The sequence below is a fragment of the Psittacula echo genome (assembly GCF_963264785.1).
Source record: "Psittacula echo genome assembly, chromosome: 4".
NCBI lineage: Eukaryota > Metazoa > Chordata > Aves > Psittaciformes > Psittacidae > Psittacula > Psittacula echo.
The window spans coordinates 120222735-120240470 of record NC_137738.1 but is presented as its reverse complement, the minus strand read 5'-3'; the positions used below and the strand labels follow the sequence as shown (position 1 = coordinate 120240470).

The window sequence follows — 17736 nt, the reverse complement described above, 5'->3', positions numbered from 1 at the left end:
GGTCACAGCTCTATACAGCCGAGGCGGCGCTGGCTGCCGGTGATGTAATGCGCCCTCCCCTCCCGCCCGGCGCGGGGAGCGGCGGGCGGCTGCCTCTGCACCCCCGTTTCCCGGTGTAAAGCTGCTTCCTGGAGCACCGGGGGCCGGTCTGCGGCGTGAGGGGGAGCAGCCCCGGCAGCTCCCTCCCGCCGGGCTGCCCCGAGCAGCGGCCGCGGTGCGCTCAGCCCGGCCCCCGTGCTGCGGGAGGCAGGTACCGGCGGTGCCAACCGGACCCGCTCCGCCCCGCACCGGGGCAGCCCCCGCCTGGCAGTGAGCGGCAGGTGGCGCCCGCGAGCCGTGCGGGGACAGCACCGCCCCGCCTCCCGCACGTGTGAAAAGCCGCGAGCAGCCCCGCGCCCGGCACTGCCGCTCCTCCCGCTGCGGCGGGGACCGCTCGTCCGACGGACGCAGACCGACCACCGCCATGGAGCGCTCGCTCGGGACCCCGCAGCCTCGGCACCCGGCGCGCCCGCATCCCGCAGCACAGGGGCGGCGGTTACCGTGAGAGGCACCGCGCCCCGGCAGCCCCGGCGCGGCAGCGGGTAGGAGGACCGCTGACCTGTTGAAAGAGCCGAGCTTGTCCCGCTTCCCCTTGTCTTTTTCCCTTTATTTTGGTGGTTTTCCTCCTTCTCGACGGGGGAAGTTTGCTTCCCAGCCTGTGGCTCGGCTTCCTCCACACCCTTTCCTCCTCCTCTTCCTCCGGTTTTCCAGGATCCGCTCTGTGGAGCCGGGAGCTATTCCCTTCGTAACCCCTCGCCCGGCCCAGCCGCCCCGGGCGCTGGAGCCGGGGGTGCCCCTGTGGGAGCGGTCGGCGGGCTCCGCGCTCGCCCTTTCCCCTGAGCGCCGCGGCGGCGGGGCCGCCCCAGAGGGGTTGTAGCCCCCCGTCGGTGGGTGTCCCTTCCGCGGGTGCCACCATGTCCAAAGTGGCGTCGGAAAGTTGCGGGGCGGCGCCGGCCGAGGACTTGTCCAAGGTGTCGGACGAGGAGCTGCTCAAGTGGAGCAAGGAGGAGCTGATCCGCAGCCTCCGCCGAGCCGAAGCCGAGAAGATGAGCGCGATGCTGGACCACAGCAACCTCATCCGCGAGGTGAACCGTCGCCTCCAGCTTCACCTCGGAGAGATCCGCGGCTTGAAGGTAGCGGGGTGGGCAGGGTGGGAGCCCCGAAGTTGCTGCCGTGCCTCGGCGTCCTGTCGGGAGCGATCTCAGCAGGTGGATGCTCTGGGAGGAGCGGTTACCGAGAGTCCACTGGAAAGTGAACAAGGGCTGGAGTGAATAAGTAGCCTTTCAGCTTGCTTAAAAAGGGAGGTTCTGGTTAGGAGAGCACAACCAGCTCTCCTGCAGTCTGTGGAGCATGGCTCTCTTATGCTCTGCCCCAGTGTGCTTTGGGTTGATAAAACCCCTTAAGTCTGGTCACCTTTGTTTTAGACTTCATTGCTTTTTGGGCAGGTTAAACTACCCTGCCTTAAAGTGTTCATGAAAGAGTAGTGTGCGCAGCTGTAGACGTTCAAAAGGTTTTATGTAGCTTAGTCTGTTTTCTGTCACTGTTTTAAGATGACTTACTTGTCTGGTGGGCTGCTGGAGAGAGCTGCTCATCTCCAGGCTGCAGAGCAGCTTGTGGCAGGTGGTGGTAAACCCCTGGGCTCTGTTTTGGGATGATCAGAACCAATCCCAAGTTTATTGTCTGCAAAAGATGTCTGGTAACTCATCTCTGATCGAGCCATTTTTGATTGTACTGTAGCTTCTGCTACAGTCAGGGGCAGACCAAGTCTGTAGTGACTTAACCCTTCTTAACTGAACTCTTTTGTTGGATGAGGAGCGTAGTCCCTGATGCTTCCTTCCCAATTCCAAGGATTGGGAAGACAGTGTATTCATAGATAATTTCCCTGCCTTAGTATGCATGCATGTACTATAGACCTAGAAAGTTATCTTAAAGCAGGCAGGACTACAAAACCTTTTATGCCTTGTTGCTTTGAGAGAGGACGTTTTCTTTAGGAAGTTCTTCAGTGAGGTGAGGTTGAAGAGAAGGAGAGGGGAAACAGAGATGTAGATTGGACTTTAGAATTATTATTACATAACAGTACATTAGAAGGCAGTTCTTGACTTGCAGAATGGCTTGAATCAACTAAAAGATTGAGAAAGCATCTTTGACAACAGTATGGCATAAAATAAATAGCATGTGGGGGAAGATTGTTCCTATCTCACAAGTTCTGCGAAGTAGGAATGTGTGTGTGTATGTCTCCTCTCCCTCTTTTTGACAATCTGGGGGTAGAAAAGACCCATCCATGATAGTACCTTAGTAAAAATAAAGCTTAAAGTGTTAAATGTTAGCTGAATTACAGCTATGTGTGAAGGTGATATCATATAGGTTTATACGTCTTCCAGATAAGTAGCAAACCAGACCAAGATGTGTAGGAAGGAGTGACAAATTCCTCTCTTCATTCTAAACTCCTTAAGTGATGTTTCACTTCCACCTTTTGTTTAGATGCCTCAGCTGGAACTTTGGAAAGGAATTAGGGAGAATGAGTCTGTGAGCCCTGGGTTGGTATCTGGACATCCACTCCTTTGTCCTGTGTGGAGTAACTGGTCTGAGTCAGAATGAGCAGCTGTGCCTGGTTTCGTTGAATGGATGCCTCCTGCCTCTGAGTGACCAGCTGTGGGCTTCTACAACTGTTTTATTCCACTGTGAGGTCATTTAAAATCCCTTTCACAGCCCAGATTTTAAAGGATACCTTGTAGCCTCACTAAAATTTTTCTGTTGTCAAATATGGGTTGAAACTGGTCAAGTTCAAAGTTGTTTGGAGGCAAAGATCAGATAAACACATGCAGTAGAGTTACAAAAGCTTCCTTTTCTTAAGAAATAGTGTTAAACTGGTCTTTCTATAAGGCTAATTTTTTTACCAATTGTGGCTAATCTCTATTTCTCATGCCTTACATAAGAAGGAATGAATATTTAGATGGGAGAAAGATAAATATGGTCACAAGCCAGTGTCGTGAAACTAGGAGGCTAAAATACTGAAGATGTTTTCTTTGGCACATTATTCTCCTGTAGCAGTAGCTTGAACATTTTTGCTTCAGAGTATTTGCTTCACACTGTTCCTTCCTCAGAGAAGGGCATGGAATCATGTACTTCATTTTCACTCCTAACAAAAACCTATGACAGCCGATTATTTTATTGCAGAGTGGTTGAAGCAGTCCTGGTTAAGTAATGCCTGACAAGGTTCTGTCATGCAAATCTGAAACAAAGCCAAAGAAAGGCTCAGTTTTTCTAAATCTCTCAAATGTTCATCCTTCTATGTGAATCTGCTTTAGGGAACAGAGAGCATAAATGTTAAAAAGTAATTATTTAAGCAAGATTACAATTTCTGATGTACTTTGCAGTTCTGTTCAGCACTAACTTGCAGGTGAATATACCTCAGGGGAGTGAGATCATCCTGAGAGGTGATGATCTCTGCTAAGTCAGAAACTAAGTTATTCTCATGATTAGCATGAAAATGAATTAAGCATCCAAAACTTTTATGCTATATCACAGGTTTGTCTTTGAGCCCTTCGAGTTTAGCTCCAGGTCACAGTTGCTTTTTACTGGCCAGCAGCTTTTTTTTGTTTGAAGCGTGATGCTGTTATAATATTGCCACATCTACACACACAACTGTTTGTGCCTCACTTGAATGCTTAGATGATCAGTTTATAGCAGGGCTGTTCACTAGCTTGTATAATGTTATTCTTTTAGACACTTCTCTATCATGATAATTTTTCTCTTAAAGGATATCAACCAGAAGCTGCAAGAAGATAACCAAGAACTGCGAGACCTTTGCTGCTTTCTGGATGATGACAGGCAGAAGGGCAAGAAGGTGTCCCGAGAATGGCAGAGACTGGGCAGGTACAGTGCTAGTATTATGCACAAAGAGGTTGCCTTATACCTACAGAAGCTGAAAGAACTGGAAGTGAGACAAGAAGAAGTGGTTAAGGAGAACCTGGAGCTGAAGGAATTGTGTGTGTTGCTGGATGAGGAGAAGGGTGGTGGAGCAGGCAGTCGGAGCTCTATCGACAGCCAGATCAGCCTGTGCCAGTTAACTGCAACAAGTGCTTACATCAGAGATGTTGGTGATGGGAGTAGTACTTCTAGCACAGGAAGCACAGATAGCCCAGATCATCATAAACATCATCCAAGTACCAGTCCAGAGCATCTCCAGAAAACTCGGGGTGAAGGAAGCCCTGAGCATCAGAAACACCGCAGCATAAGCCCAGAGCACCTGCAGAAGCCAAGGAGCTCTGGCAGTCCTGACCATCACCTGAAAGGACCGAGTCCAGAACATCACAAAACCATTGTCAAAGCACCTGAACAACAAAAGCACAGCAGCAGCAGCCCAGAAACTATCCCAAAGCATGTTTTGAGTAGTAGCCCTGAACACTTTCAAAAGCAGAGGCCGGGTAGTAGTCCTGAGCATCAAAAGCACAGCAGTGGCAGCCCAGATCATCTTCAAAAGCACACGCTGAGTGGGAGTACAGAACATCTCCACAAAGTGAGGGGTACGAGCCCTGAGCATCTCAAACAACACTATGGAGGGAGTCCAGAGCATCTCAAACATCTCAGTGGAGGCAGCAGAGAAGGTACCCTCAGGAGACAAGTAACAGATGACCTGTCACCTCACCACAGGAGTATATACAATGGAATGAATGGTGGGTCAATACCTTTAGTGAAAACTCATTTTGAAAATTACTAAGGTAGTTTCAGTTTTGGAAAAGGAATAATGTTTTATGTGAAGTGAAAGGTACCAAGTCTGGTGTTGGCATTATTCCTTTAGCAAGTGATGTAATGAGAGTCCTTCCAGTAGGTGTTGAGTAGATTACAAAAGCAGAGGAAAAGTACATCTTGAGTGTTGGTGTAAGGTACCACGGAGCAGCTCTTGGCTGTGATCCTGTTCTGTGGCTGGTAGACATAAACTGTTTGTCCCTAGGCGGACTTCTGTTTACATCAGAGAGGAGTTGCGTGGGTTTGAGTCAGCAAAATGGAGGTGAATGTCTTCAGTTTCATTTCCACCTTCCCAACCTCCTCTTTCTGTAGCTTTAAAGATGTAAAAAATTCCTGTTTGTTGCTGGAAGGCTGCTTCTGTCCTTTTCTGTAAGCTTTGGAAAAGACCCCAGATGAGGAGCTGGGCTCAATATAAATGAGTCTGCTCCTAAAGCTTCACAAAGCCTTGAGCTTGCATGTGTTTAATTATAATAAATCAAAAATGAAGGAAGATCTTAAAGTTGGGGTTTTGTGGTGTTATTGCTGCATTTTAGAATGATACCAAATAAACATGCTTCTAAGCACAAGCTTTAAGAGCTGCATATTCTCTCTGAAATGATTTAAAGTAGTCACAATGAAGCATTTTGTTACTTTGAAGACAAACAGTTGCAAACATATTGAAGTGAATGAAATACAGCAAAGGAAATTGTTAAACCAGAGTTCAAGCACCCTCTTATGCTGTAGAAATAACTTTTCAGAGACTTGGCAGAATTTTTGTAGTCTGCTCCAGTTTGTTTTCACGAAGGAAAATAGCATTGTAGCTGCAAACCCATTTCTCAGACCTTTACTTGTAGATTTGAAGTCAAGCTCTGTGGAAAGTGATGATTGTGTCTTAGTAAACTGTCTGGGATGGAGTTAATGTCTTTGTATTCTATAAGCATCTGTAGAAGTTGTGTTGTCCTTGGTGGAACTGGCCACTTGTTGGATCTGCTTGTGAGCTGGAGGCAGCAGTGAGCTCTGTCCTCATTTATCACATCCCTCTCACCTTGGTCCATTTACCTGTGGTGATTAGCTTGCAGAATGCCTTCAGCTAAGATAACTCCCTCTGTAGGGATAAATCCAGATTACTTTCAGGGAAATGCATATGCTTGACAGGGCTGAGGAACCCGAAGTTGTTAAATGTAGAGACTTTTCTTTTTAATGATTTTGAAATGATTGAGATGAGTGTATGACTGTGAAGACGCGCAATGCACAAGTTACAAAAGTTTGTCTTAAAAAAGCTTCTGTTAAATACTGTATTTCTTTCTCCGTCCAGTTCTTTCTGTTTAAAAGTGACCTGGCTGTAAGTAACATGAAGTATGGAACCAGACTTCCCCACGTGACTTATTTGTTGCATTTGTGAGGTTCATCAATCTGATCACTGGTTATGTAGAAAGGAGATCTAAGGTTTTAAAACTCGTGCACCAAAGGGATGGGGTTTCTCCTCCCAGCAGAGTGGACTTTCTGGTATTTTTTCAGTCCAAATAGTCTTGTCAAGAGCTCAGCCATGTTAATAACAGTGCAAGGAAAGCAGTTGTTACCTTAAACCTGAGTTGTCTGGTGTCCTTTGTGTAGCGTGTTTGAGCTATCTACAATTTGGATCTGGACCACAAGGTGCTGGAGAGGGCAGCTGGTGATTTGCGAGTCTGTTTATTGACTTAAATCAGAGCTTTGCCTGTCCTGTGCTTTATATAATTATTCTTGCAGAGGACTTCTCTCACCAGTAGGATGTCAGACCTCTCTCCTTTCATATTTATATAGTTTGATGCAAGCATGAGGCTTAGTTCTGACTTTTGTCTGACCTTGGACAGTGCTAAAACTCTTAACAGCTTTGCTCTGAGGAAGAAGCCTGAAACTTCAAGAACATACTTGATCTTCACAGCAAGGCTGAATCCTTTTAGGGGCTTTGTGTTTTGCTTTTGCCAGCTGCTGTAAAGGTGTGAAGAACAGTTAATATGGAAGCAGTAGAAGTGCTGGCTATTATCACTTGTTATTGCTAAAGTAATGTATTGATCTTAATGTGCCTGTTCTGAGTCTACCTATATACATGAACCTACCAATTGAGTAGAGATGGGAACTGTGCGTTGTAGAGAAAATCCTGATCTTTTGCATCTCTTGTAAGGAATGGTGGAACTCTGAAAACAGGAGTTAGAAAGTGGCCTCTATACCTAGCCCTACTCTCATCAGCAATATAAAAGGATGCTATTTTTGATTCCTATCTGAAAATCATGTGGTAAGCATACTATATCGTGTTGGCGGAGCCTAGTTTGTTTTACAACTTGCAATATGATTGCACATACAGGTGGTTATTTTTCAGGGCACTTCCAATCTTATTGTAGTTCTTGTGGACTGTCATTTGAGCAGCAAGAGTGACAAATAGCAAAGAAATACTGACACCTTTTGACTCCTCTGTAATTAAAGGAATAAAGTAATCAGAACTTGGTAGGCTGAGTACAAGCCTGTCCCATCCTCCTTGTTCTTAACTGGATTCTGAATCAGGTCTGAGAGGAGTTCTTGTCTTGTCAGCACTTGTGTGACCACAGGGAAGCAACGTTTTGAGTAATGTGCAATTAATCTATACTAGAACTCTGACTGTATGTAAAGACATGGGGAATGGAGTGTTTGCAGGGTTCTGCCAAACTCTTAAGCTAAAGTTAATGCAGTTGCAGTTTAACATTACAGTGCCATCAGAAATATGATGTATAGCTGTTGCCTGCTTTACGGGATATGGTATGTGCATTAATTGTTTGGGCTTCATGCATATTTTAAGCTGTCATGAGGTATGCAGGAAGTTACTTCAGTCTGAAGCTGTCTTTGGTCCATAGGCACAGCTGAAGGAATAAAGGATGAGGTGATAACATTTCCTTCCCTAATTCTTCTCATTTTCTATGCTCAAAGGTTTGATCTGAGTATTTTTTTGTTGTATGACATGTCAGCTTTCATTTATAAGATTTATAAAGCTTTAAAGACTTTACTTCAGGGTTCTCCTATGTGTTTTTCTGCACTGGATGTCCTCAACCTTTAGAGTGACAGAAACTGGGATGAGAGCTCTAAATGTGACTTGATGTTTGTTAACTGAAAACACATATTTCATTTGAAAGGCTTTAAGTGACTAAAACATGGCAACAACCTTCTGCTGTGCTCACACCTAAAAGTTCTGGGTAATGGGCACGGAGTTATTTGGAATAGAAAGACTGCTGAAATTAGGAGATACCAGCAGTAAAAAACACTTCAAAGAGAACATTTCTGCAACTGAGAATAATGCATGGCGGTTTGACTCTGACATAGTGTGTGGGGTAGAAGTGCTCGGTATAAATGATCGTGCTTTCAGCAGTTGCAATCTAAGTGGTGGGTTTTAGTCAAAGCAATTTATTGTAAACTTTCTAATTTAAGAAGCCCTTTGTTTTACTCTGGGCTTTGAGTCCTGTGTGAAAGGAAAGCATCAGAAGGCTTTTCATACGTGCTTTTTGCTTCCTGCTGAGGTTATTAATGAGAAGTAAAACTGCTGACTAACACTATGTGTGCTGCTGGAGGTGTGAGGGTTCTTGCAGAACAAATGCAGCAGCCTCTCTCCTTGAGCAAAGGTATTTGTAGGCTAAATGGAGACTTGGCTTAAGTCTTGAATGATTTCTGCTATAAAGATGCTTCGTATAAGGAAAATAAACTCAGAAAATGCTGTGTTGAGTAAAAAGAGGAAACTGCAGCATAACTTCAGAGAGGGAAAACATGTAATAATGTTACTGAGTTAACTGGTAGCCTCTCAATGGAAACAGCTCACATCCTGCTGGCCAAAGAGTGAAATGATGACATGTTATGGTGTAGGTTGTTTATGTGTTATGTTCCTTAAAGTTATAATGGAAATAATTTGCCTGTCATTAATAGCAGTATATGGTACTTTGTGTGTGATTTGGGCTCTCCTGGTGGCACCCACGACTCTGCATCTGCTGTTGGGAGCCTAATACTGCTTTACTGACTCTTGAGAGTAACCTGTTGTGTAAGCAGAGGCTAAAGGATTGATAGCTTCTTTTGCTTGCCATTATGAAATAATCTACTATTTATTCCAGAAGCTTATTATTTGAAGTGTAGAGCTCTGAAACTTTGTCAATCAGAGTCTTTGAATTGAATTCCATTGGGTTTATGTCAAGCTTGTAAATTAGTTTTAGCTCTTACACACTGTAAGAGAATGAGGGTATATATGTGAATATGTATGTGACTGCAGTGCACTGCTTTTATTACCAAACTCTTTTTTTGTGAAGTAATTTATCAAGCTGAAAATGTGTCTTGCAGTATCAAAACAAGGAGCCTATTACAAACTCATATTGTAGGGCTTTGGGAAGAAGTTTGCCTTTACAGATCCTTAACTTCACTGACAAAACCAGCAGTGGTTTGAATGTTTTAGTCTGGGGTGGATCATCCTTCCAGCCAAACTGCTGATGTGTTAATGGGAAGAGTGGTGCCTCTCCTTACAAAGACACTTGCCTAATTTCAAACAGTTACACGGATGTTCCAGTGCTCTGATGACTGGGAAGTTCAGTGACTGATCAAAATGGCAATGAGACTGGTGCTGCTGGCAGAGGTTTGCTCCTATCCCTGTCTAGCTGGTGCTAGATAGGCAGTGGCACTAAACCTTACAGTGGGAAAAGAGCTCAGCTGAACAACCTCTCTCCTCACAGGACTCAGTACATCTCAGCCAAGTGTGAGACACTGCACTTTCTGTGGAGTCACTACTTCAAGTCTCATCCTTCTTTTTTCCCCATAGGTTGCATATGCTGTACCACAGATGACTTTGGCAGTAAGGACTTGATTCTAGTTCAGTCTTCCTTTAATGGAAGCAAGACTCAGAGTAGGGAATGTAGACATATTACCTTTAAACAAACACCAGTATAGGAAGGAAGGAGAAAAATAACTTACAGATGAACCCAAGACACCATGTATCTCTAAGAGCAAGGTCTGTGTTAGTCAATGATGAGTGTGTGTGTTAATAAGGTGGGAGGGAATTGGTGGTAAGTGTACAGCTGCTGCAGTGAGTTGGTTACTCATCCCTCAGCTCCTGTGGCGTACCATAGTTGCACCAAAGTGTTGATAGTGCCCATTCAGCAGCTCTTCCTTCAGACCTGTGAGCAGTGCCCTTATCTCCCAAGCATTTAACCAGCAGCTCTGCTGGCTGATTAATTTGAGGTGTGTGGCCATAGCTCTTGCTCTGGGTCTCTGCTGGAACTGCACTGGCGTTTGTCCACAGACCTTCAGAAGTGAAAGGCTGACAATAGATCACAGTTCTGTTATCACAGTGTCTTGACAAACACCCTGCAAGCCAGCCCTGTGGCATCCCCTCACTTTGCTGAGATGGGGCTGACATACTCGTGCTACTTCTGCTTATTTCATTGCCTGTTGTGAACAATAACGTGTTTTCTGAGCAGTGAGTGGGAATTTGTTTCGGGATGTAGAGAAGATAATTTATTTCTCATGATGATTGGGTCTAGATGCAAGATCCTTGCTTTTACCTGTGAGAGCTCATCAGGAGCTCGCAGCGCTGTGAGTGTTGGCTGCCCAAAATATGTGGGCACATTTTGATTCTATTTTATTTCATTAGTGCCAGAATGGAGAGTCCTCACACAAAAGAACTGTCTGAGTCTGTGTTTGGAGAGAGCACCTTTAGCCTGAGGCCAGGACCTCATTTAACACAGTCCTTTGCAGAGCTTTGAGTTAAAAGTGTTATGATTTTATAATAGTAAAATATGGGTTTAGAAATATTACAGTGATTAAATTGTCAAATTCTCTGAACTCTGTCAGTTGTAATGCAGAGTTAGAACATCATAATAACTCTTGGTAAATGCTGCTTGTTTGAGGACTTCCACCTTGTAGGCTACATTATGTGTGTTAATCAAAGAGCGTCCTGTCTCTTCTGTTCTAGCTAGTAATGGGATCTTTAATGTATTATTTTATTAGGAAGTTACCAATGGGGAGTTGCTGCAGGTTATGCAAGGATTTGAGCTGAACTGGTTAACAAATAGGAAAAAGGGTAGCAGTTATATAGTGTGGGCTTAAAACTTTGTGCCATTCACCCACCCAGAGTGCACAGATGCTGGCAGGAGTGAAGGACAGTGAAGCATTCCACATTATAGGGGCTTTAATGAGCTAAGTAAAGCTTTGTGTACGTATAAAAATGACTCTAGAAATGAAAATTCATTGTCTTCTGAGCTAGTAAGTCATGTTTTAATCAGTAAACTGAAGCACACCTTAGGTCTTATTGTTATATACACACACATATATATATATATCTTCTTAGAGAGCATTGAGAATTATCTTCAAGTCATGATCTTGATATAAATCTTGTCTGTGTGTGCTGCTTGAATAGTTAAAGGGTGCCTCAGTTAAAAGAATCTATTAGGACTGGTACACTGAGCTTTGAATTCGGCTTAGTGCAGAAAGAAGTGCATCTTAATACACCACCTCCATACGTATGAAAAGATTAAAACCAAGTTATACGGTGCTTGTGCTATGATTGGTTTTGCCACAACCTTATACTTGAGTCTATAGAATAATCACTGTGGAACCAACAGTGTTCTTCTCTGTCTAGAGATAACTGTGGCGTTAAGCCTTAGTAAAGACAAGGACAGAGCACTGTACCATGGAGTTTGGAGAAGTATTATAACAGGATGTTCAGTTGTAGCTGAACTCTTCACCCACACCAGCAGATTTAGCCAGACTCTCATTGCTGTGCAACGGCACAGAGCCCAACAACAGTTAAAGTCCTGCAAAGTGTCAAGTGGCCCTTTGGGTAATACAAAATGCAAGGTAAAATGGGAATCCTTGGTGTTTGGGAGATCTGATTCATCTGCTCTAAGGTGAACATCAGCTTCTAAGTAATAGAAACTGAGGGTGAATTTCACTCCAGTGTGTCATTCCACTGCTGTTAATGGCAAAAGTTTTGGTGTGCCTCTGTCTAAAAGAGCTGGTCCTGGTCCTTGTTGGGGGTGTGTGTGTGTAAAATATGTGTGTTTGCATACATATATATAATAAAATACTAAATATATGATAAAATACTAATTGCACTGATCTGATCCAGTGTGGTAATTTCTGGTTACTGTAAGATGGTTCTTTTGGTCCCTATTCTTTTGTATGTGGAGGCAGTTTCTCCACACACTCATTCTCCAGCTGTGGCCTGTAATATTCCTTGAGGACTTAATAATACAGTCTGCAGGCTTAGTGCAAACTTAAAGTACTGTGAAGGGTCTTAGTTATGTTCTTTGATTCCTTCGTAAGCATGAATTAAGAATCTTCTGTAGGCTTTGGGTATTCACAGTAAAGAAATCTGAAAGCATCTTTAGGTAAATGAGGAGAAAAAAAATCCACCCTTCTTTCCCCTCTCTGTTCTATTCCCAGTTCTTTCGAAATCTGATCACTTATGATGGGATTTTCAGACAGTGTCATAATAGAAAGATACCAAATGAAATGAGCAAAGGGAAGGATTAGCCCAGGAGAAGTCTTGGACAGTGGGACTAAAAGCCAGCAGGATACACAAGTAACAACAGGAATTCATTTCAGAGGAGATTAGTTCTACAAGTGTAACATGGGGAGAAGGATCTATACTGAAGTTGTCTTTAAAATATAAATACACTAATGACACTAGTGCACATTTAGTGTGTTTGTAAGTCTTTTTAAATTGCTTTTAATTCTGTAAGATACACAGAAGGGAGTCAGATCATGATTTGGGATATGTCTGTGAGCATTTGGTACGCAGCAGGAAAATGTTTTCAGATGGATTGATTGTGAATGGAAAGCTGCTATCTTGAGCTCGGCTGTCTTCAAAGATGAACACTCATGTGAAGACTGAATAACAGTCTTAATTCAACTTGTCAGTTCTACTAGAAAACTTCGGGCATATTTGCATGGTTTCTCTATATCCTTGGGGAGAGGAAGGAACCAGCAGCTTTGTACCTGTACATGTCAGCAAGTACAGTTTCTTCATGCTTTCATTTTTCATTTGCATGATTTCTGTTAACTTTGCGCCAAATTATTACAAATATTATGTCACATTAGAGTGGGTAAAATGGTGACAAGGTTTGTAATATTGATGAGTAGAAGTCCATATAATAATGTAAGTGGTTACTTAGATTAGTCAAAACCAGTAGTGTCATGAGTAAATACACAGTGTAGCTGAAAAAGCATCCTGAGCCATGTGGTATGCAGCAGTACTGAATATAGAAACATAGAATAGTTAGGGTTGGAAAGGACCTTAAGATCATCCAGTTCCAACCCCCCTGCCATGGGCAGGGACACCTCACACTAAACCATGGCACCCAAGGCTCTGTCCAACCTGGCCTTAAAACACCACCAGGAGTGGAGCATTCACAACTTCCTTGGGCAACCCATTCCAGTGCCTCACCACCCTTACACTAAAGAACTTCTTCCTTATATCCAATCTAAACTTCCCCTGTTTAAGTTTGAACCCATTACCCCTTGTCCTATCACTACAGTCCTTAATGAAGGGTCCCTCCCCAGCATCCTTGTAGCCTTCAGCTATCTTCTGAAGACAGGACAGGTACCTTTTCAGGGTTACCTAAAATTGTTCCAGAGCTTTTATGCCTGTATTATCAAACTTCTGATTTGATCAGTAGAGAGACACTCCTTCAGATGTTTGACCTCGAAACTCACTAGATTTCTTCTACTGCATCTCTTTAAGTTCCTATGGATTGTGAACGTTTGCCTTGCTCAGCCCTTGGTGTAGGCTCCTGGAGCATGTACTTGAAACTTGGATTCAAACAAAATATATATATCTGCTTTTTACAGAGGCTTCAGGGCTGATTCATCACTATGTAGCTCACATATATGTGAAGTTCAGAGAAGCCTGGAGAAAAGCATTGGGAGGTGACCCACATCCTCTCTTGCTTTCTGGGTCTATTTTTGTTTTACAGTGAATGAATCTTAATGATGTTCAAAATCCATCTTAGAGGTTTTGTGGTCTGAAAACATTACCAGTGACATTAGGATGGGTCTCTAAAAATACTGGTTGCTTATGAGAGAGAAAGGAAGGTTTCACTGAAGGCAGCTGCATACATCAAGAACAGTGTATGAATGCTGTGAGCTAGAACCTGAAAACTGGTTTAGGTCCATGAAAGTATTTGAGCACTTCACTCCTTGTTGGCACCTGACTTCTACTGAGATTGGATGCCCAGACAGAAGCAAGGAGCTTGAATATCCATGTGCTTGCAGTGCTCTGCAGTCACTTGTCTGTTGTTGTCATTCATCTTTTTTGCCTGTTCCATTTCAGCTTTTTCTGTAACCTGAAGCTGAATTTTGAATTTTAGGTTTTTGCAATATCGTGAAGTCCATAAAGAAACCATGAAAGCAACAATATGTTTTCTCCTAACCAGCTCTCCAACCACCAACACCAAAGGCTCTGCAGTCTTAACTAAACAGCAGAAGATACCAGAATCTCTGTCTCCTCCAGGTACAGGTGCTGAGAACTTCTTGATTTACTCCTTGTTATTGGAACTTGCCACCTGGTCTACTACACTCAGTCACTAATGCTGAATGCTGCATTTTGACCACTTGCAACCATAGCATGTGCTGCAAATATTCTGGAGAGCTAAAGCATCCTGAGCATATCAAAGTAAATCCTAATTTCAGCATTAAGGCGCTGGTACGTGTGTATTTTACCTTCTCTGTGAATGTAAGAAAATTGAAAGATCTCATAACCTTTTAGAGTGTATTGAGAATTTGTATCCAGACTGATAAAGAGGAGTTGCTGGATTGCGTGACAGCATGGAAGTGACTGATCAGACTCTCTTGGAAGCTTGGATCTCAGAGTTTTATCCTCTTAAGTCACTCCATCATCCTGGTTTTGTCAAGAATGAGTTGGATAGGTGCTAACTCTTTGTATTGATCACACTACTGCAAGTATATCCAGTTTTGACCAATGGAATACTTAAAAGGGGAAACTCAAAAAGAGGCATAGCACAAAAGGACTTGCCTGAGCCTCTTTGATGATAACTCTACAACAATCCAGATAAAGCCAAGTGGTTTGTACTTAAAAGACAAGTCAAAACTTATCAACCTATACCTGGAAATCTGTACTTTGGGAGTCAGTTTTCTGGGCAACATTTTCAACTTCATCTCTGTTGCTTGATGGTGTTCTATTTCTTTAACAAAGCCAACAGTGTTGGTCCTGATATCAGTTTGGAAAATGGATATTTGAAGGATTAGTGAACACTGTTTGAACGAGAAGCCATTTCTGTTGGCTTTGAGATCAAAATACCTGTTGAATTTATCAACATGGAAAGATTTATACCTTAAATGTAACAAACCTTGGCTCTGCTTTGTGTTTGGTGGAGGTGCACTTGCCATCTGTATTTCTCAATCAATTGATGTTGGGTATTAACCTCCCTGTCACTTAAACCTCATGTGAGATGTTTTGATGCCCACTGTCCTTGTGACAGGAGAGACAGTTTTGACTGTGAAGATGCATTTAACATTTTTAATGAAGTGCTTTGAATACCCCCCAAAGTTTGTTATTTTTGATTTATTTGTTCATGCAGTGCTGCTCAGCAATACATCTTCATGCATAGGCTCTTGAAACTCATGGGAAAGGGTCTGTAATGGAAGATGAAAGTGATCAGTAGATTTTCACAGCCTGGAGTGAGAAAAACAATGTTTATGATGTGTTCAGAAGGAAATGCTGTTTCTCAGGGAACCAGCAGCATCTTAATTCCAAACCCTGAGCCTCACTGTTCTATCATCAGGGTGATATTCAGGTGCTTCGGGAGTGTGAATAGTCAGACTAGTGAGATGGTGAATAAACCAGCTGGTTGATTTGCTCCTTAGCTGCCATGACTGTCAATACAGTGCTTACTAAGTACTGAGCTTGCGTCCCATCATATCTGGCAAAACGCAATGGGAAAGTGGTATTAAGAGACAGTTTCTTCACTGCTCCAGAAGTCCTATCAGGAATCTGGACAGGATAAAGCTGAGAATACTCCGGTTTAGCCACATCCAGAGACATTTGTTGCACACATATTCACGAACATAGATTTCTCAATTTTAATAGTGTAAATCAGAAGTAGCTCTTTGACCTGCAGATTGCAGGCCCAGTTCTCTTCTGCATGTCAACACCATCCCTTTAGCAATCAAAGTGTGTATCTAATTCAGGTCTCAAGCCAGCTGCAAATCTGTGGTGGCCCAGGGGTGGATGAGATTGTAGATCTTGGCTTGGTGTGATGCTGACTAAGGTGGGGTGCCTGCCTGCTTTCACTTCCAGTGGTGTTTATTCTCCGCACCATGCATGATGTGGCCGAGTAGCTGCAAACCGGTAAGCTGGGCTAGAGGCTGACTGTGAAGGTGTGTGGGTTTAGTGGCAGCCAGTCAGGTAGGGCTTGGTATCCACTGCATTGTGTGCAGGTTTGCCAATACCTGTTTCTATAGGGTGGGAAGCATTCTTAGAGACATCTGAGCATCCACTAAGGTGTGCTCCTCACTGCTGAGTTGGTTCTCTTTTCCTTCTGTCTGGCTTCATCAGATCATAGAATTATAGAATAGTTAGGGTTGGAAAGGGCCTTAAGATCATCCAGTTCCAACTCCCCTGCCATGGGCAGGGACACCTCCCACTAAACCATGGCACCCAAGGCTCTGTCCAACCTGGCCTTGAACACCGCCAGGGATGAAGCATTCACAACCTCCCTGGGCAACCCATTCCAGTGCCTCACCACCCTCACAGTAAAGAATTTCTTCCTTAGATCCAATCTAAACTTCCCTGTTTCAGTTTGAACCCGTTACCCCTTGTCCTGTCACTACAGTCCCTGATGAAGAGTCCCTCCCCAGCATCCTTGTAGGCCCCCTTCAGATACTGGAAGCTGCTCTGAGGTCTCCACGCAGCTTCTCTTCTCCAGGCTGAACAGCCCCAACTTTCTCAGCCTGTTTCCATACAGGAGGTGCTCCAGCCCCTGATCATCCTCGTGGCCCTCCTCTGGACTTGTTCCAACAGTTCCATGTCCTTTTTATGTTGAGAACACCAGAACTGCACACAATGCTCCAAGTGAGGTCTCACGAGAGCAGAGTAGAGGGGCAGGATCACCTCCTTCCACCTGCTGGTCACGCTCCTTTTGATGCAGCCCAGGATACAGTTGGCTTTCTGGGCTGTGAGCGTGCGTGCTGCTGGCTCATGTTCATTTTCTCATCGACCAGATCTTGTATAATGTCACCTTGCTCTGGTTTTGTGAACACATGTTTTTAATGGGGTATTGTGCAGAAAACTTAACCCTCAAAACCACAAAGTCAAACTCTGAAAGAACCAAACCCAAGTATACATCAGATCTGAGAGCCACCAAAGTAAATGTTCAGTGATATCTATTTTAGAGAAGGGCTCTTCATCAGGGATTGTAGCAGTAGGATAAGGAGTGATGGGTTCAAACTAAAACAGGGGAAGTTCTCTACTTGGGGGGGTGGTGAGGCACTGGAACAGGTTGCCATACCTGGCAGTGTTCAAGGCCAGGTTGGACAGAGCCTTGGATGACTTGGTCTAGTATGAGGAGTCCCTGCCCATGGCAGGGGGTTGAAACTGGATGATAAGGTCTTTTCCAACCCAGAGCACTCTATGATTCTATGATTTTTGTGTGTCTGTGGTATGCTTACATTTTGCTGAATTCATGAACATCTGACACAGGGAAAGACTCAAAATCTGTGACATGTTGGCCATCAGATTAATGACATTTTTGCATCTTCTGGAAGTTGCTGTTGCAATAGTTTTGTTCTGTTCAGGCCCAATCTTTTGTGCCAACCCCTTTTTGCTCTGGTTTGTGCTGTATAAGCTTGTTTCTGTGTTTCAGTCAGTCCTGTGAGCTTGTGGAAGGTCCAGAGCAAGTGTGTGATCTCAGAGGTGGGGACTGTGGTACCCGCCAGGGAGCAGGAGGAGAGGAGAACACTGCTGTTTTGTTT

The 17736-nt window shown here is 43.9% G+C and overlaps 1 protein-coding gene across 2 annotated transcripts in view; it reads left to right on the top strand.

Moving 5' to 3' along the window:
* Positions 1-953: 953 nt before the first annotated feature.
* CCDC85A (coiled-coil domain containing 85A) overlaps positions 954-17736 on the top strand; it is a gene marked incomplete at both ends in the record, with an annotated part of 82933 nt that continues 66150 nt past the window's right edge. For both annotated transcript variants that reach the window (XM_080616365.1, XM_080616364.1), the window contains 2 exons: positions 954-1172; positions 3800-4715. In XM_080616365.1, coding sequence (XP_080472491.1) covers positions 954-1172; positions 3800-4715 — 1135 coding nt within the window. The remainder of the gene's footprint in view (positions 1173-3799; positions 4716-17736) is intronic.